At 52.1% G+C, this 20014-nt stretch overlaps 1 protein-coding gene across 2 annotated transcripts in view; it reads left to right on the forward strand.

The window, feature by feature from the left end:
- Window positions 1-6855, forward strand: part of DAG1 (dystroglycan 1) — a 68499-nt gene extending 61644 nt beyond the window's left edge. For both annotated transcript variants that reach the window (XM_036266234.1, XM_036266235.1), the window contains exon 3: window positions 2054-6855. In XM_036266234.1, coding sequence (XP_036122127.1) covers window positions 2054-4456 — 2403 coding nt within the window. In that variant the 3' untranslated portion in view covers window positions 4457-6855. The remainder of the gene's footprint in view (window positions 1-2053) is intronic.
- Window positions 6856-20014: the final 13159 nt, after the last annotated feature.

Genomic DNA, 20014 nt, shown 5'->3' on the forward strand with positions numbered 1-20014 from the left:
TATATTTATAGGTAGATGAGGCATTTTTCATATTTAACTGAAAAAAATTTAAAGCATAGGTTTTTCAGCAAAACATTTGAAATAAGTATTTTTTTTTATAGCTAAGTAAGATTGTAAAGTAAAAATATATTGTTTTTCATGGATTTGAAAACTTATTTTACCATTTCTGATGCTGGCTTTGTTTGCAGTGGATGGTTAGTGGGTTTACAGAGCATGGGGATTCTTAGCGGTACATTAATTATGATGGTGCACCCTACAGTGAATGGAATGTGTGACAAAAGAAACTGTTCATATACCTTCAATGAACTCAGTGGCTCAGAGAGCAATAGCCTCAATAAGATTAACTTCTGATAACGTCATATGTCTTCTCATGGGTTTTTGCTGGAGGTAGGAACTCTGTTTATAAGGGGGTAAGCATCTGGTCTCTGATAAGATGGGATTGCATGCTGCCCAGACACCTCTGTCTTAGCTGGGAAGATCAGGTACAAGCTTGGGATCTTCTCCCCAATCGCTCAGGCATCTGGCTCTTGGCAGGAGGGAGCCTGAGGAAGCAGAGCCCCTGAAGAGCACAGCAGGCATGGTTCTGGCCTTTCTGCCACAGGGAGGGAAGCATTTTATTTTTATTTATTATTTTTTTTTTTTATCCTCATCCGAGGATATTTTTCCTTTTTTTTTTTTTTTTGTACAGATAGAGTGGGAGGGAGAGGGAGGAAGGGAGAGAGAGAGAAACATCGACGCGAAGGGACACATCGAGTGGCTGCCACCCGCACAACCAACCAGGGCCGGGGACAAACTGCAACCGAAGTACGTGCCCTTAGCGGGAACCGAACCCGGGTCTCTCCGGACCGCAGGCCGACGCTCTAACCGCTGAGCCAAACTGGCCAGGGCAAGGGAAGCATTTTAATGTCCCTTTGCCGACAGTGGCCATGAAGGTCAGTCCCTGGTCTGAGGCTGGCAGTAAGACATGCTCTCTGTTGGCCAGTATGTCTCTGTACTCGATGGGGCAGTGGAGTTAAGAGTACCACCTTTTTTTGCATTGGGGGCAGGAGTAGGTGTTTCTCCAGGATTCAAGGAGGCCTAGATGGGGCCTGGGCAAGAGACAAGTCTGGTTTATCTTGTCAGCTGATGGTGGAAGTCTTTACGGTGACATTCCCATGGGTGCTTGGAGTAGTGCCAGTCATGTCTCTGTGGAAAGGGACTTCCACCCTGAAATAAGTCTGGGAGGTGCTGTTGGGTGGAGTAGGGGATGAGTTCCTCAGGCCTGTTTCTGTGCCTGGGCTCTCCAAGGGCTCACGTAAGCTCTGTATATTCCCTAAACTTAGTTGACTGTAGAACTCTCTTTTAGACACACCAGAGCTCCTTGGAATGCCTTTGATAAACACTCTTCTAGAATAGTTTCCAGTGCCCCACCCTAGGCATCACAGTTTGTCTGGAGGTTTGAAAGCAGGGTTAATGAAAACATTAGACAACTAATTGTATTTGCTGCCCAAACATGCACCACTACACTTTGAGGGCATTGAGTTGTCCCTTGGCATCCAGACCTGTGTGCATTTCCACTTCTGGGTAGGAAAAAGGCACTCCAGACTGGGCCTATGTCTTGAGCAAAGTTGTGGTGTCAGCGGAGTGCAAAGGAGAAGGCTGAGGTGAGGTTAGAAAGGAGTGCTAAGGGGTGAAACACTTGGACTTGATTCTGCAGGCAGAGTGGGTGAGGAGGGGGCCAGGCATGGCCCTGGTATAAAACCCCCACAACATTTTTGAGCGCTGTGGCATCAGTTCTCTGGGATGAGACGTGTTTGAGTGCCAACCCTGCTGTCTCTTCACCTTGTGGCCTTGGGTGAATCGTTTATCTTTCAGGCTAGCCTATCTGGTAGCCCCCGTCATTCCTGACAGCTCAGTGAGTCCCCAGAGAGAGGAGCTGGTTCCCTCAACAGGAATTCTGAATTATACATCAAGCCCATCACACAACTCAGGCGAGGCCAGTTGTTGACTGTTATGATCATTTTCAGGTTGAGCAATGACGGTAGCACTTACCTCATACTGGTGTCTCTTCCAGGTATCAGCCGCAGGGAAGGAGGCCTTGCCATCCTGGCTGCACTGGGACCCACAGAGCCACACCCTGGAGGGCCTCCCCCTTGACACCGATAAGGGTGTGCATTACATTGCAGTGAGTGCTGCACGGCTGGGGGCCAACGGGAGCCACGTCCCCCAGGCCTCCAGTGTGTTTTCTATCGAGGTCTACCCTGAAGACCACAGTGAGCTGCAGTCCGTGCGGGCAGCGTCACCAGACCCTGGTGAGGTGGTGTCATCTGCCTGTGCTGTTGATGAGCCTGTGACTGTCCTGACAGTAATTCTGGATGCTGACCTCACCAAGATGACCCCAAAGCAAAGGATCGACCTCCTGCACAGGATGCGGAGCTTCTCAGAAGTAGAGCTTCACAACATGAAGTTGGTGCCGGTGGTGAATAACAGGCTGTTTGACATGTCAGCCTTCATGGCCGGCCCAGGAAATGCAAAAAAGGTGGTAGAGAATGGGGCCCTGCTCTCCTGGAAGCTGGGCTGCTCCCTGAACCAGAACAGTGTGCCTGACATACATGGGGTGGAGTCTCCTGCCAGGGAGGGTGCTATGTCAGCCCAGCTTGGCTACCCTGTGGTGGGTTGGCACATCGCCAATAAGAAGCCCCCTCTCCCCAAACGTATCCGGAGGCAGATCCATGCCACACCCACGCCTGTCACTGCCATTGGGCCCCCAACCACAGCCATTCAGGAGCCACCATCCAGGATTGTACCAACCCCCACATCTCCAGCCATTGCTCCTCCAACAGAGACCATGGCTCCTCCAGTCAGGGATCCTGTCCCTGGGAAGCCCACAGTCACCATTCGGACTCGAGGTGCCATTATTCAGACCCCAACACTAGGCCCCATCCAGCCCACTCGGGTGTCAGAAGCTGACACCACGGTTCCTGGTCAGATCCGCCCAACGATGACCATTCCTGGCTACGTGGAGCCCACGGCAGTCGCTACCCCTCCCACGACTACCACCAAGAAACCACGAGTATCTACACCAAAACCAGCCACGCCTTCTACTGACTCCTCAACCACCACGACTCGAAGGCCGACCAAGAAACCACGTACACCCCGACCAGTGCCCCGGGGAACCACCAAAGCTCCCATCACCAGATTGGAAACGGCCTCTCCTCCTACACGCATCCGTACCACCACCAGCGGGGTGCCCCGCGGAGGAGAACCCAACCAACGCCCAGAGCTCAAAAACCACATCGATAAGGTAGATGCCTGGGTTGGCACCTATTTTGAGGTGAAAATTCCGTCCGACACCTTCTATGACAAGGAAGACACTACCACTGATAAGCTGAAGCTGACTCTCAAGCTTCGGGAGCAGCAGCTGGTAGGTGAGAAGTCTTGGGTACAGTTCAACAGCAACAGCCAGCTCATGTACGGCCTGCCTGACAACAGTCATGTAGGCAAGCATGAGTATTTTATGCATGCCACAGACAAGGGGGGCCTGTCAGCTGTGGATGCTTTTGAGATCCATGTCCACAGGCGCCCACAAGGGGACAGGGCTCCCGCACGGTTCAAGGCCAAGTTTGTGGGTGACCCGGCACCAGTGGTGAATGACATCCACAAGAAGATTGCCCTGGTAAAGAAGTTGGCCTTCGCCTTTGGGGACCGCAACTGTAGCACCATTACTCTGCAGAATATCACCCAGGGCTCCATTGTGGTAGAGTGGACCAACAACACGCTGCCCCTGGAGCCCTGCCCCAAGGAGCAGATCACAGGGCTGAGCCGAAGGATTGCTGAGGATGATGGAAAACCTCGGGCTGCCTTCTCCAATGCCTTGGAGCCTGACTTCAAGGCCTTGAGTGTTGCTGTGACAGGCTCCGGCAGCTGCCGGCATCTACATTTTATCCCTGTGATGCCACCCAGGAAGGTGCCCTCAGAGGCACCGCCCACTGACGTGTCAGATAGGGACCCTGAGAAGAGCAGCGAGGATGATGTCTACCTGCACACAGTCATTCCGGCGGTGGTGGTCGCAGCCATCCTGCTTATCGCCGGCATCATTGCCATGATCTGCTATCGCAAGAAGCGGAAGGGCAAGCTCACCCTTGAGGACCAGGCTACCTTCATCAAGAAGGGGGTGCCTATCATCTTTGCAGATGAGCTGGACGACTCCAAGCCCCCACCCTCCTCCAGCATGCCACTTATCCTTCAGGAAGAAAAAGCCCCTCTCCCCCCTCCCGAGTACCCCAACCAGAGCGTGCCGGAGACTACTCCTCTGAACCAGGACACAGTGGGAGAGTACACGCCCCTGCGGGATGAGGATCCCAATGCGCCTCCCTACCAGCCTCCCCCGCCCTTCACAGCCCCCATGGAGGGCAAGGGCTCCCGTCCCAAGAACATGACCCCATACCGGTCACCCCCTCCCTATGTGCCCCCTTAACCCGCAAGCGCCTAGGTGGAGGCAGGGTAGGGCAAGGCCCTGGAGACAACACGGTGTTGTCTGTGGAGACCGGTGGCCTGCAGACCATCGCCCACTGGGAGCCGACACCTGACCTAGCACACACTGACACACGCGGGGCCTGGACACTCCCGCCCTCTCTGGTCCTCCTAAACCCCAAAGCAGCTGGAGAGACTTTGGGGACATTTTTACTTTTATTTTTTGCCTAACAGCTTTTTGTTTGTTCATAGAAAATTCTTCGCTGCGTTTTTGATGGCTGGCTCTGAAAGCACCATTTGGAGTAGAGGTAGATGGAGGGAGCGAGGAACCGTGAATGAACTCGCAGGCAGTGCTGGGCGGCCTCCCGGCTCTCTGCGTTTTGCCTTTAACACTAACTGTACTGTTTTTTCTATTCACGTGTGTCTAGCTGCAGGATGTAACATGGAAAACAGTAGCTAAAGATTAAATTCAAAGGACTTTCTTAAGGTTAAGTTTTTACATTTAATCTGCTGTTTACCTAAACTTGTATGTATAATTTCTGGGTGGGTGTGGGAAATTGCTTTGCTAAAAATAAGCTCCCAGGGTGTTTCAAACTTAGAGAAGACCAAGGGACAGTATTTTTTATCAAAGGAATCCTATTTTTTCACACTACGTAAACTTGGTTGCTCTGATACCCCAGAGCCTGACTGGGGGCCTCCCGGCCCTGGCTTAGGGGCCAGGGCCCTGGTGCTGGGCTTGTTCTCCCGCTGTAGCCAAGGGCTGGAAGCTGGAGGGGCCTCTTGGGCCATGGACATCCACACCCTACCCCATGCACGCTAGCGGCTCACCACCAAGGGGTCTTCATTTCCATAGAAAGGGGACTCCAAGAGGCAGTGGGTCATGGCCCCCAACCTAGGTGCTCCAGGGTGGGCCAGCTGCTCATGGGGGTACCTGGGGAGGTCGAGGGACTCGACCACATCAACCTAGTTTCTTTTACCCTTCTGTGTTTTTTCCCCTCCTAAAAGGAATATCATGGTTTTTGAAACACTCAGTGGGGGACATTTTGGTGAAGATGCAATATTTTTATGTCATGTGATGCTGTTTCCTCACTTGACCTTGGCCACATTGTCCCAGCAGTCCACTCTGACCCACCCCTTTCCTCTTCTCTGGCGCTCCAGTCCCAGACCTGGGGCCTGAACGGCTGGGAAAGCCTGGTGGCTGGGGAGGAGTGCCAGCAATAGTTCATAGTGAAAATCTGTGGGCTCTCACAGCTAATTTTTTACTAAAGTTTTTATACAGCCTCAAATTGTTTTATTAAAAAAAAAAAGATTAAAAATGGTGATGCTTACAGCAGTTTGTACAAGCCCTTAGTGTTGATCCCATAGAACTGACGGCTTTGCTCATTTTGATCCCCCCCCCACCCCTTCCTTTCCTAATGGTTTAAATTCCGGAATTACACTGGGGCTTCTTTTGACTTTTTTAGCAGAACCTCCATCCATCCATCCACATCTCTGTCCCATGACTCAGGGGCGCCCCCTCTCTCTGATTCTCCTCCTTTGGAAGAAACCATTTTGAGCACGACTTTTCTTGATGTCAGAGAGTTATTTGGGGTACCTTTTAGGGAGAAATGCCTTTTGCAATAACGTGATCGAGGGTTGGTGGGTGGACCCAGGCTCCTTTTGCACACCGAGCAGCCACTTCTAAGCCATATAGACCTTTTCGTAGAGGGTTCATGTGTGCTGCCTCAGGAGGGGAGGGCCAGTGGTGGTGGTGGGGCTCCACCCTGCCCTCCAGAGGGCCTTCCCCCTTGCGCCTTCTACAGGGCCCAGCCTCTCTCTCCCCTGCCCAGCCCCAAGTGGGAACTCGAGTGGGCAGTGCCCCTGTGTGGGGAGCCTGTAGATGGAATCTCAGTGGACCTCTGGTGATTGGGCCTTGTGCCTCCAAGCCCTGATCCAAGCCAGAGTTTCCCAATGCCCCAGAGTCAGGAGCACAAGTAGGGTCTGACCTGGTGAGATTATTTTTGATGACCTCATCAAAAAATAAACAATTCTCAGTGTTCCAGGTGAGGACTCTGAAAGGCCTTCCAAACAGCTCAGTTGCCCCTAGCAACCCCACCACGGGGCACTGCCGTGCAGAGAGATGTGGCTGGCCCAGAATGGCCTGTTGCCATAGCAACTGGAGGCACTGGGGCAGTGAACAGAATAACAACAGCAACAATGCCCTTGCAGGCAGCCCCCTCCCCTGAGTTTGGGCTGGTGATGGCCGATGGCCATTGGACTCTGTGAGACAGCCAATCTCACATTCAAGTGTTCACCAACCACTGATGTGTTTTTATTTCCTTCTATATGATTTTAAGATGTGTTTTCTGCATTCTGTATAGAAACATATCAAACTAAATAAAAGCAGTGTCTTTATTACAATGCCATTGCCTCCAATCATCTTTTCCTGGCCTCTATACATTCTAGGACATGAGGAGCATGGGGTGGGAAGGTGGGACCCAGGTAGACTCAGTCCAAGGTGGCCTTTGAGCTGCTCACCTTCGGGCCTCCACAGCCTTAACATTTTTGTGCCCCTGAGAGAGGGTGGGTGTGTGCTCCAGAAGCTCTGCCAGTACAGGAGCCCTCTTCAGCACTTCTTTCTGAGCCAGCTGAGACAAGTATCGATTTCCTTATTGGGGAGGTGGCAGAAAATCCAACGAAACTGGGTGGGAGGGGAGGATGATGGGAAAGTTCCTGTCACAGGCTCTTTGCCCCAGAGTGGGTCAGCCCCTGCAGGTCCAGGACAGGAGTCCTTCAGCCTGGACTCCTGCAAAGATGGGGACTTAGGGGTTCCTCTGGCTGCAGCTTCACCCCAGCTTCTGCCCTTACTGCCTTGTGGGCTTGGGGCTGGCCAGTCTCCCAGATAGTCCCAAGGCAGGTTTGGCCTTGGCCTTGGAGTGGGGAGAAAGGAAAACCCGTCTGGCCAAGCTGTTCTGTCCTGGTTGGGCTTATAGATTCTGGGGGCCTGCCCCCAAGTGTCCTGCTTGAGATTGGCAGGCCAGCTGGGCAGGCTTAATCTGACTTACTGCCCAGGAAGGGGCTGGGTAATCCTGGAACATTGCCCAGCGTGTGGGAGGCAGGGGAGGCAGCAGCTGTGTCTTCAAGGCAGGATCAGGGGCCATTGGTCATAGAATAACTAGTATCTAATCTGGGCCCAGCCCCACCCCCACAGGGTTCTCACCATCTCCACCTACAGCCCCAGTCTGCTTCTCTGCTCACAACCTTGAAGACACAGATAATGGTCCCATATTGTAGCTAGAGCTGAGTCCCAGAGTAGGGAGTTGTTGAGGGCCAAACAACTACTTCTGGAATACCAACTGCCAGGAAAGGCTGTCCACCGTGCCCAGTACGTGTTCAGGTATACATACCCTGAGGCCTAGCAGCAGGGCACCAGAAAATGAGGCTGCCCCTGCTCTAAAGGCTTCAGGAAGTTCTGCTTAATGTCTAATGTGAAGCCATTGGATTATGAGTGGAGTCATTATCCTGAACTCTAGTAAAGGGATCCCTGGTTTTAGTAGAGAAGAGTTAAGTTCAGCAAGGCAGGAAGAGAAGCTACAAGGATCTCTGGCCTCTGCTCTACTCTCCTCTGGGAACATCTGATGTTTGGTTCGGCAGACCCCAGCTGCAGCATTCTTGCCAGGTCTTTGTGACCTCTCTTTGGTGGACGTGGGGACTATCTACTCAGGACTTTTGAGCTGGAGAGAGGGTGATGGAGGGAAGGGGCAGGAAAGGACACAGTAGGGGAGAAGACGGGGGCTGTCCCCATAGAAATCTGCTTCCTATGTGCCTCTGACCTAGGACAAGTTCCCAGGATCCTTCTGACCTGGCTTTCCTGTCTGTGAGGTGGGGACAGTGTTGGTCTCTAAGGGATTCTGAGATACCCAGGACCTGTAGGAGGGGTGGTGGATTGGGATAAAAAGCTACTTCCAACACATCTGCTTGCAAAAAGGACAGATAATCCAAGTGAGGATAAAATAATTTGCATTTTCCCCTGAGTCAGAGCTTTTGGCTGGAGAATATTGGGGTATCTAGAGTTCCTGGCCAGGCTAGCCCTTTAGAATACCATCAGTTTGGTGGGGACTAGAGGCTCCACATGATTTGCTCTCTTGCAGCCACCAGTCTCGCTTCCACCTGCTTCCAACAGGCTGAAAAGCTCCTAGGAGAAGCCCTTCCCTTGCTTCCCTAAAGCGTGGAAGGCTTCACTTAAGCACCAGTCTTCCCAGGGTGAGTTTCACTCTTCTGTATATTACTATACCTTTAAAATACCTATTGGCTGACATGATTTCCCTGCTTTGTTTACCTTCTTGATCACCATCTTGAGGCAAGATGACTGAGGCCCAGAGAAGGCAAGGGTCCAGCTAGTGCAAGGCAGACTCTATTTTAAGTGTGATTTAAACACTTCAGATTTTTTATTTTATTGATTTGAGAGACAGACACACACACACAAACACACACATTTGTTGTTCTACCTACCCATGTGTTTATTGGTTGATTCCTGTATGTGCCCTGACCAGGTATTGAACCTGCAACCTTGGTGCATCAGGAGGACACTTCAACCAACTACCTGGCCAGAGTTAAATATTTTAGATTTTTTTTTCTGATTGTAAATTTTGTTCATAGAAGTATTTGAAGCCCCCACTGAGAGATGCTGGGTACCATTTTTTAAATGAAGACCCAGAGGAGAAGAAAAGGCAAGATATTCAAAGTGGGGGGTTACCATCTGCTGAGAGTGGGGTACTCCTGCAGGAGGTGCCACCTGAGGGCCGCCTGGGGTAAGAGCAGCACAGAGACCAGGCCACTGCGGCTCTCAGTAGTCCCGCTGCCCTCAGCTTTGGTGGAGGTGACCCTGGAGTCTTAGCCGGGGTGAAGCGAAGTTGGTCTGTTTGTGTCCTTGTGACCGCCTCCCTGTGGCTAGGACGGCATGCCCTTGGGTAGGTTCACAGTGGTGATCCTGTCATCCGGGCAGCTCTACCCAGGGGAGCTCCTCAGAGACTGGACTGCCGCAGCTCTGGGCCAAGAGGAGAAAAGTGCCCGTAGGCTCCCAGGAGGTGGCGCCCGAGGCCAGAGTAAACCTGCCAGCGGTGGGCGGGGCTGACGAGCCAGACTGTGGGCGGGGCCTTAGGGCAAGCGCGAGAAGCCGCTCTGAGCTGGGTTGTGGACTGGTGGTGTAACTGGGCTGGCCTTCTCTTGTCCACTCACCACTGCCCAGTCCCTGATGGCAGTGGGGAAAGTGTAGCTGGGACTCCGAGCCTGTCTTTTACCTGGACGTCGTTCATCGGAAAAGGGAAGCCGGTAGGGAATAGGAGTGGCGAGTCTGGGGCCCAGGTTTCTGGAGGGCTACCACTCCTGGGACCCCTCCAGCAAACCTCGAAATTGGGAAATTGGATGTATGTAGGCGGGAACTACTAAGGACTGGTACTTTGCGCACTCTGTTGCCTTAGCTTTTGTATGCCTCCAGGCTTTAAGCAGGTGGTGGCCAGAGCCGGGCCTCCACACAGTAACGCTTGGCGCTTGATGGACGCTCCCCAAGCCCTCCCTTCCTCCATCCTTAGAGTTCCTGAGGGCACTGCCAAAAGTACTGTGGGATCTGGGGGGACGTGGGTGGAAGCCAGACATCTCCAGTTGCTTGATTGGGGGTCCCCCTAGTCTGTGCCTCTAGGGGAAGACATTTGGCACTAGAGACAGACAGGAGTGGGGGAGCAGATGATCACTTTCTAGGGGTTGATCCTGGAATGACAGCACCTGGAAGCCCAAGGGAACACCTTGCTCAAAGCTGTCGCCACTTCTTGAGCACACACTAGGACATCAGGGAGCATCCATCTGGCAACTGGCCAGGGCTCCCAGGGCCAGGTCTGAGGGTACAGTTGCCTTTTTTTTAAAATCCTCACCCGAAGACATTTTTGCATTTATTTTCAGATAGAGCGGGAGGGAGAGAGGGAAGAAGAGAGAAACATCGATGTGAGAGAGACACATCGATTGGTCGCCACCCGCACAACCCCAACTGGGTCAGGGACAAACCACAACCGAGGAACGAGGAACGAGGTGCATGCAACCGGGGACTCTCTGGTCCGTGGGCCAATGTTCTAATCCCTGAGCCAAACTGGCCAGGGCTACAGTTGCCTTTTGTTATGCTGTCAGCAGCCTCAGGCTGTAGAGGGAAAAGCCCAAGTTTCGAACTTGCTGAAATGTCTGGGAGCTCAGGTCAGGCCAGCTCCCTTTTTAGGGACCACTTCCCTCTTCCCTCAGCTCCTCTGTTGTAAAAGGTCTTGGAAGAGAAAAGTAAAGAAAGGGTCTGGCTCCGGCCCAGGATGGCAGGGGACGGGAGGTTCTTCAGGGGTAGGGAATGGCCAGCCTGGGTATAAGGTCCTCAAAATCAATACCAGCTAACATCACACACCTCACCAAATTAGCCTGACTAAATATAGAAGGCTAATTTTTAAGTTGATAGTTTTGTATGGCCTGAAAATAATGTTATAAATATCCCAATGGCCCTTGGCAGGAAAAAAGCTCCCCACCCCTGCAGCAGCTTGTCTCTGGATGTGCTTGCAGGAGAGGACCAGCTTTGTCCTGGATGAACTCACCCTCAGGGAACATGGGCCTGGTTGGGCTGGACAAGGAGCTAGGTTTGGGACATGCTGAAGGGGATGGAGTCCTGCTCTTGTTTGAGGAGCACATGGTGTATATGAGTGAATGTGGTGATGGTGGGGTGGGGAGGAGAGCTCTGCCTTCCTGTGGAAGCATCCACTGTGACCCCAATAGCTCTGACTCAGCAACCACTGTGTCCTCCCCCAAGTAATGCCCTGGGTCCTAAGCAACACATCATCTTTCTCCTATCCTCAGCTTCCTCAGAGAAGCCCTGCACCAGGCAGGGCTAGGAGAGGGACATAGCCACCCTGTGAGCCCCAAGAAGATCCCTGGAGAAGATCAGGGGATGGGGGTGGGCTTGGTTGGAATCAGCAAAGATGGAGGGAGGGCTCAGCTGAACACATGGACTTTCTGCTCTCTTGGTGGCAAATGGAGGATGTCCTTTGCCCAGCTTTACTGTTGATTTCTCAGTCTGCACTGTCAGCTCACTGTCAGAAAGACCACCTTCCTGGAAGGCTGATGCCCATGCCAGGCCTCCCAGCTGGAGGAGTTATTAATATAGAAAGAGCAGTGCTAACCCACATGTTGCTGCCCAACTGGTACCTGCTGCAACCCAGCCCAGAACCTGGGAGAGCCAGGGAGGGCTCTCCGACAACCCCAGTGCCTGAGTGTGACATCAGGCCCACAGCCTGGCCTGGTGATGCTTTGACCACACCCATCACTGCAGGGCAGGACACTAGTCCTGCACTGAGGTCTAGCTGTCAAGCCCTCCAGGTTCAGCTGGTTTGAGTGGCAGCTAAGCACAGGCCAGACTTGGAGACTGAAAGCTCAGTGAGGGGAGATTAGGCTCAACAGTCTTGGTTTCTCCTGCATCCTTAGGGCCTAGTATTATGCTGTCCTTGTCCTAGGGCTCAAACGTGCCAAATTTAACTGAATTGAAGTCATTCATTCTAGCAGAGGCCTAAAGGAATATGGATCTTTCTGTTTGCCATATGTTTTGCTTCACCATCAGAGACCCCACTCCATTCTGCCATCTTTCCTAGAAGACAGGAACTCCTCCTTGGCTCCTGGAACCTTGCTGGACACTCGGTAATGACAGAGCAGATCAAGCCCTATCAATAGTCTACTCTGACTAGGACAAAGATGAAGCTCAGTGGAGAGGATGGCTATGGCATGTGACCTGAAATCCCTGGTGGTCAAGGGTGATTCTCAGCAATGTGCTTGGGTTTGCAGTAGTAAAGCCACAGAAGGTTGGGAGGTAGGGCCCTCCTCTAAGAGACTCACCTGAAGACATGTGGAACTGAGTCTGGTGGAAAGGCTGAACAAGCTGCCCCTTCCACTGGACTGTACAAGTCATGTCTGAACCTCTGTTGTCTGGGCTGGCAGGGCATGACTTTCTACTGGGCCTGTTTCCCAAACTCTCACCACCCCATTCATGGAACAGAGGTAGTGGAGGGAACACCATGGGAACTGGGATCCTAGTGGGAAGGATTGCAATAGGGATTGACATGGCATTTTCTGTAGTTTATGGGGAGCAATTTGTGTGCCTGTCTCTACTGTAAACAGCTCCTTGAAGGTAGGTCCCCGCCTTCTCTGGGCCTGGCACTGAGTGGGAGTTGATGACTGAGGGAGGATGAGTACATGCGCGGATGAGACGGGCAAAGCCAGCCTGGAGCCTGTCAGGGAAGTGCAGAGGGGCAAGGAAAGCAGCAGCATGTTTTGACTTGGATGCTTACAACTTGGAGAAACTGTGGCTTCATTATTTTCTCTTGTCATAACAAGCCTTTGGAAGTGCATAACTCTAAAAGCAGTGGAACTTAATTATCTTATTTGGGAGCAATGATAGGTGGTGGGGTTAGGCTGGTAGTAAACATTTCTGATGATTTTTATTTTATTAATCCTCACCCAAGGATATTTTTCCTACTGATTTTTATAGTGTGCAAGGGAGGGAGGGAAGGCGGAGGAGAGAGAGAAACATTGATGTGAGAGAGACACACACATCGATGGGTTGCCTCCTGAACATGTCCAGACCCGAGCCAGGGATTGAACTTGTAACCCAGGTATGTGCCCTTGACTAGGAATGGAGCCTGAGACCTTTCAGTGTGCCGGCCAGTGCTCTAACCACTGACCAACACCTGCCAGGGCTCTGATGATATTTTTACTGACTTTTTTTTCACAGAATGCAAGTCAAGATCTTCACATTGCAACAGGAAAGGAATTATACAGACAAGGCATCAAGCAAATTCTATACCTTCCAGCTTTATTCCCTTTTCCTTTTCTACCAAGGACCATGGTCAGCTGAAGATCCTAGTACATAAGTGAGGCTGTCCAGGTCAGCCTACGTGGGCTGCTGAGCAGGACAAAGATTGGGTCTCTTGTTTATAGCCTCTCACCAGCCTGAAGCTTGCTTGAGGAGCTGCCTTATTCCCCATGCTTGTGGGTAGTGCTAACAAATCTCAGCCAGGAGAGAAACCCCCATTTCTTTGGTCTCCTTTACTCCCTCTTCAATTCTGATTCTCCTTCCCAGAGGAGGAGTGAGGACAGGGAGCTGATTTTCGGAGTTGCTTCTCATTGGTAGGTGAGACAAACCTCAGTAGCACTACAATAAAAAAGAAGAGCACAGAGCTCAAGGGGCCCTGCAGACAGGAGCCAGCTCTCCCAGCTCCCAGCATGTCTGGAACAGTCCAAAGCCCATGGCACCCCATCATCCAGAGCTGTCCTGTCATCCTTCCTCATTCTCTCCCACCTCCGCTCTCTACCTCCTCTTCTTGCCTGCAAAGTTGTCATTCCTCTTCATCCCCATTGGCATCATCGTCTTCAGATCCAGATCCTCTCTGTGAAGGTCACCATGCTGAAAGTAGCAGCCCAGGGTGAACTGGACTGTGTGGGGAAGCAGGAAAACTCCAGAGTCGGCACTCTGCCCCTCTTCAACTTCCAGGGGCTCATCTGCACATTGCCTGGCCCAACGCCCAGCTGGCGTTGGCTGCAGCTCTGGGAGCCTTGCATCTCTGCATCGTCCCAAGATCTTCCAATGACCAATCATTGCCACAAATCCCAGCAGTGGTCTTTTTTCCTACCTGGCAGGATTTCTTTCTGATTCCATTCCCCTCTGGTCTTCTACAGGTGTTTGAGAGCACAAACAGGAGCAGTAAGTGGACATGTGTCCATCCATCAGTTCTGTCTTGGCATATGGACTGATTCTCCTCCTACATGGCCTTTCTCTAAAATGATTGCCATGTATCACACGTCACAGTGAAGTGGGAAGAAGACATCTCCAGCGAGTGAAGTTTAGGGAGCTAGGAAGCTTCTGCAGGGTATCCAGGATCATCCTGTCCCTAGCTGGGCAGCAGCTAGACCTGGAGGGATTGGTACCAGAAACAGGAAATTGCTGGTTTACACAAACAGAGGTGTGTTCATTCATTTGTCATGTGAATTCTCCTAGGTGAGTGCAGACATCTCATTCATGACACCTTCTATCAGGAGAAACTCAATATAACCTCAGCACTCTCCTTGTTACTTATAAGTCAACAACCTAAATGTGGTGATGCAGGAGCTACGGCCATAGGTCCCTCTGGGGTGATTTTAAGTCTAGTGGTTGGTGAACCCCTTGGTAGTGCAGGTAAGGAAAGTGCTCAGAGTCATCTAGAGAACCCAGTCCAACCATCAGCCTCTAAGGCCATGCTAAAGGCCAGCCCAGGGAATAAGACAAGTCAGATAAGGTCCTGACTTGCGGAGGCCCTACTCTAGGTTAAGAGGAAGCAAATAACCCTTGGAACAGTGAATAAAATTGGGAGGCTTAATCAGAGCCCCAGACAACCAGAGACCAGCACCATCCCATGGCCAGCAGGAATTTCTAGGCTGAACACTGGGGGTGGATATGGACCGGCAAGCATATTCCTGGGGTTGTTTTGCAGAGGAAGTAGAACTGAACTCTTGAAAAGAAGGGAGGGACACCACTAACCCACACTTCCAGGTCCTCCTGGGCCCACTGTAGTATGTCCTTTGTCACCAAGGCAGCAGAGACCCTGGAAGTATGGTAACAGCCAGGAATACACTCTGAGGAGGCCCACTGGCTGGGTAGAACTAATTACCCCTATTGGGACCAGGGGCATGTTGATTTAAATCTATGGAAAGCCAGCCCTGGCTGGTTTGGCTCAGCAGATAGAGTGTTGGCCCGAGTTGGCCCTGAGGCCAAAGAGTCTCAGGTTTGATTCCGGTTAAGGGCACGTACCTTGGTCGCTATTCGGTCGGGGTCATGTGGGAGGCAACCAATTGATGTGTTCTCTCACATCGATGTCTCTCTCTCTCTCTCCCACTCTATCTGAAGATAAATGGAAAAATATCCTTGGTGAGGATTTTAAAAAATCTATGGGAATCCAGTCTGTGGCTTCTACAGAAACAAAATAAACATCCTTCCCCCACCCCCGATTCCAAATAGCCCAACCCACACTGACTGTTGGTGTCTATGAAGCCAGAATAGCCTAGGTTGGGTCAAGGTCGGGTCATTGGCCTGCCCATAGTACCTGTGTGCATGTTCTTCCTCAGGAGAAAAGGTGTGACACTAAACCCCCAAATCCCAGATCACCCACCTGAGAGACAACTAATAAAGTTGGTCATCTGTATGCTAGACCCTTGTCCTTGTGTTTTACCTACATCATCCACTCTACCCTCACAACCCTCCACGTTAGAGGGGCCAATGTTATCATAACTTTGCAGGTGGGGAAATGAAGGTTTGGTGAGCCTGAGTCAGCTAGTTACCAAGGTCCCACCTGGGAAGTGGCAGGACTGAGGTGTGGATCCTCATGGATCCTAGATGTGCACATGTAGTCACCAGACATTCATGAAGAGAAAACACAGCAAGAACCATCATAATACAGGCAGAGAGGCGCTCATCATCCCAGGCAGACAGCAAGTCCAGGTTTCGAGGAAGCTCCATCTCGGAGGTTGGGAGAAGCAGCTGAGTGCAAGGGGAAAGCCCATTCAAGGTCTGTCTGTCAGCCTGGCTATCAGTATTCACTTGGATCCCTGGATTACTACCGTCCGATTGGATTTACTTCTCGTCATTAGAATTATATGGGTTTGTAAAATGGGTCCAAGTTTACTACAGTTCTACACAGCCATGATTTATGAAGCCAGGAATAGTTTGGAATACAGTCTGAATCTTCCAGGAAATATTCTCCCTCAGGAAAACACAGGTTTGTGTGAGAAAACATGAGGCAAACCATCCTTAGAATGCAAACACTGAAGTCTGTAAAAGTGAGGTAATAGAAAATCATTCGGTGAGCTCTTAAGGTTAGCACAGAGGCAGCCTGTGGCCTCCCCAGCTGGACGGTCCCTGGGAACCACAGCTGAAGGCCTCTGAGAAATATCAACTCCTCTCCATCCCCAAGGTCACTGTCCCAGGGCCTGCTGAGATGGCCTTCCTCTGGCTTCAGGCCATCCCTTACACACCCTCCACTTTTTCCAGGGCCACTTCCTGAGCCGCCTGTCCCGCGGGACCAGGCCTCAGCATGAATCCCAGGTGGGTAAAGTCTTCACTCCCTAGTGGCCACTGACACCCTCACAGTTGGCCCCATCACTCAGCATCCTCTATCTCCGTCCTTGCATGACCTTGCACCTCTGAACACTGTTCGTTTGCCTCTCCAACTGCTAAACGTCCTTTGAGGCCACACCTGGGTGGCTACTCTCTGAGGCCTGTCCCCACGAAGCCTGCCAGCTGAGACACTGCAGTTACCCAAAAGAAAGCTCTCACGCCCGCATCCCCTGGAGCAGGAGGCGCCACAGACGGCAGGTCAGGGCATTGCGCGACGCCCCCCAAGGCCCTTTCTCGAGGTCTGTACCCCTTCGTCCCGGTTCAGTGAGATGGTCCCGCCAACTCCCGCTGGGCTTCAGGTAGCACAAGTGGGCCGTGTCGACCTCAGAGGGCGCATGCGCTGGCTCCGAAGGCTGTTTCCCAGCGACTCAGCCGCTGGCTGGTGGACACGCGTCCTCACCAGCTGGCAGGAGCGCGCGCGCGCGCGCGCAGCTGGGGGCTGGAGGGGGAGGAGCTTGTGCGGGGAAGGGGCGCGTGCGCATGCGCAGCGGCAGGCAGCGGCGCGAGCCGAGCTGGGAGATGGCGGCGGCGGCGGCGGCGGCGGCGGCGCCGGCGCCGAGAGTGTGAGCAGCAGCCCGGGAGCCGCCGGCCCGGGCTCAGAGCAACCCCGAACCCGCCCGCCAGCCCGCTCGCCATGGGCAACGAGGCCAGCCTGGAGGGCGGCGCCGGCGACGGGCCAGTGCCGCCCGGAGGTCCCGGCCCTAGTCCGGGCCCCGGCGCAGGGAAGCCGCCTTCAGCACCGGCCGGCGGCGGACAGCTCCCCGCGGCAGGCGCTGCACGGGCTACCGCGGGACCACCCGGCCCCGGTCCCGGCCCCGGCCCCGGCCCCGGCCCCGGCCCCGGCCCGGGTCCCGGCCCAAGTCCGGGCAGGTAAGCGCGTGTCGCGGCGCCCGGGAGGTCGGGGAGCTTCAGCCTGTGGCCAGGGCCGGGGCCCATGACCCCACGATCTAGTCTGGACAGGGAGGTCGGACTTACGGCCACACTTTGAACACAGCCCATCGGCGTGAGCCTGGTGGTCGGGGGAAGCAGCCCTCCCTTTCCAGCTGCGCCGCCTTGGCAAGGCAGGATGATGAGCGCAGGGTCAGTCGGGGCCTGCAGACCGTGACTTCGTCATGAACCCCAAATTTGCTTCCCCCCAACTTCGGGCTCAGGAGGGGCTTATGTAACCTCAACCAGGTCCTCCGCACTGGGGAGCAGTGGGATGGAAAACGTCCTGTCTGCTGGTGTCTGCATGTGTCCATTGTGTTGGGTTGAGGAAAGAGCACAATGGGAGTGGCTGTCAGGGAAGATAAGTGTCACTGCGAGGAACAGAGATACGGAAATAGTTGGACCATGGACTTGGTCATGTGCTTTCTTTGGGCATTTAGTAGTTATAATCATCTTTGGAGGAAGGGAAAATGCCACTGGACACCAAAAGGTACTTATTTGGGCTCAACAATATTGACAGGATTAGGTGCTTTCACCAAGCTTTAGTGAAATACTTTGGGATGAAGCAAAAATGCTGTTGAATCATCTAGTACCAACTATGGTTCTGGTATCTTATGACTTAGATTACCACTTCAAACCAGTGGAAAAGCTTAAACCCACATAGAATGCTTTAAACAGAATACATCTGATTAAATGCCATCAAACCAGCTTGTTTAAAATGTATGCCAACCAAGGTCCTATAAAAACAATCAAGTGGCAGTGAATGCAGTGGAAGGGAATACCAATATATAGTTTATTCAGTAGACTGAAAACTCAGGAAAGCTACCGAGAGATGACAGTATAAAATGGAAGGCATTATCTTTACACCAAATAGCCCTAGGGAGAAGCAAAACCAGGAGGTGCTTCTGGCTCCATGTGAGGCTGCTGATAATGTTGCTTTGGCGTTTCTGTGTGGGAGCACATAAACTGTGAGAGGACATAATTTTTTATTCTACAGCTGCCCAATTGTGCCTCTCATTTGTTTATTTCTTCCAAACTCATTTCTTAGACAACTAACAGTAATGAAAAGCTCTTAGTAGCCTGAAGCCTGCCCCAGACAGGCCAGCCTGTGAGCATCTCTTTTAGAGGAGGGTTTGCCTATTTTACATTAGCTATTACAGTAATGCAGTAGGATGGCACACGATTCTTAGCACTGCAAATACTGTCCATTTTGCTCTGTGTTGAGCTGCTGTTTGAGTTTTAACTTGAGTGAGGCTCACCTAGGCTTTTAGAGCTCTCCCTCCAAGGGAAAACATCTAGAGCGGAATAGAAAAACACTTTGATATTCTCTATATGGGGAATTCGACAATTCTCTTCTGGTAACAGAACAGGCTGTTCCACTTGTAGTTTAGCTGATGTTGCAGAGCCAAGCATATGAAATTTTGGAAAGACTTGGGCAGCTCAGAGGGACAGGAAGGAAGCTCATGTCTACTGTTCATATTCCTTCTCAGTATTTTATTTCTTCCCTGTCTATACATTCTGCTACAGGGCAGACCCACAAACTACTGTGGGTTAGGGGAACCATGGGCTCCTACTGGGTTTAGCAGTCACATAATCTTGCTGTGGCTATGGGCAAGGCTTACACATGGGTCTGTGGTGTTTAGGTCCCTATGGCCATCAGGCTCAGGGGGTGAATTGGTTATTTGTCACCAAAGAGCAAAACTGGGGCCTTTAGGAGACTTAGGGATTGACTGTTCCAGCTAATATTCAGCTTCTTGCAGCACCTCAACTGAGCCACACCTTCATGGTATGTCTCTCCTTCAGCATCAGAATAGCTTCTACTTCCTCTCACCAGAGCATCTCAGGTACCTGAAGCCAAATTTAGCATGTTCTGTGCTGAGAAGCTGATGAACAGATCGGCCCATTGATGGTGAAAAAGCCCTATAGTATGTGCATTGGAACAATTTCAGGCAAGCTTATGAATTTGGGGGCAGCTGGAAGCCTCACAGAGATAGGTGGAGGATCAGTCAAGGGAGAGATTATTTGACCAATCCCAGAAGGGAATGGAACCAAGGTTCTGGGGTGGTCGATTTCTGGCTCTTTCCTGTTGGCATGATACCCTTTGTCACCCCAGGCTCAATTAGTCTTTTCATCCTCACACTGAGCAGACTTGGGCTCTGTGAGGGGGTGGCTACAGCATTTGTGGTGGAAGAGCCTGACTTGAATCCCGTGAATAGCAGCGCCACCACACCCATAGTGCTGCTTCAACAACACCCATAGTGCTGCCTGGTTGGATGAAATGGCACTTTGGGCATCAGAAGGTCCCTCAAGGCAAGTCTCTTGCCCCTGGAATCAGGGTCGTATGTACAGTTATATAGGCTATGCCTTTCCCAAGGAGTACCAGATCGGGGAAGGCTGAGCTCTGTCTCAGGCTCCACTGTCCAAGCTGTGTGCACTCCT

The sequence above is a fragment of the Molossus molossus genome, unplaced genomic scaffold, assembly GCF_014108415.1.
Source record: "Molossus molossus isolate mMolMol1 unplaced genomic scaffold, mMolMol1.p scaffold_m16_p_18, whole genome shotgun sequence".
Taxonomy (NCBI): Eukaryota; Metazoa; Chordata; class Mammalia; order Chiroptera; family Molossidae; genus Molossus; species Molossus molossus.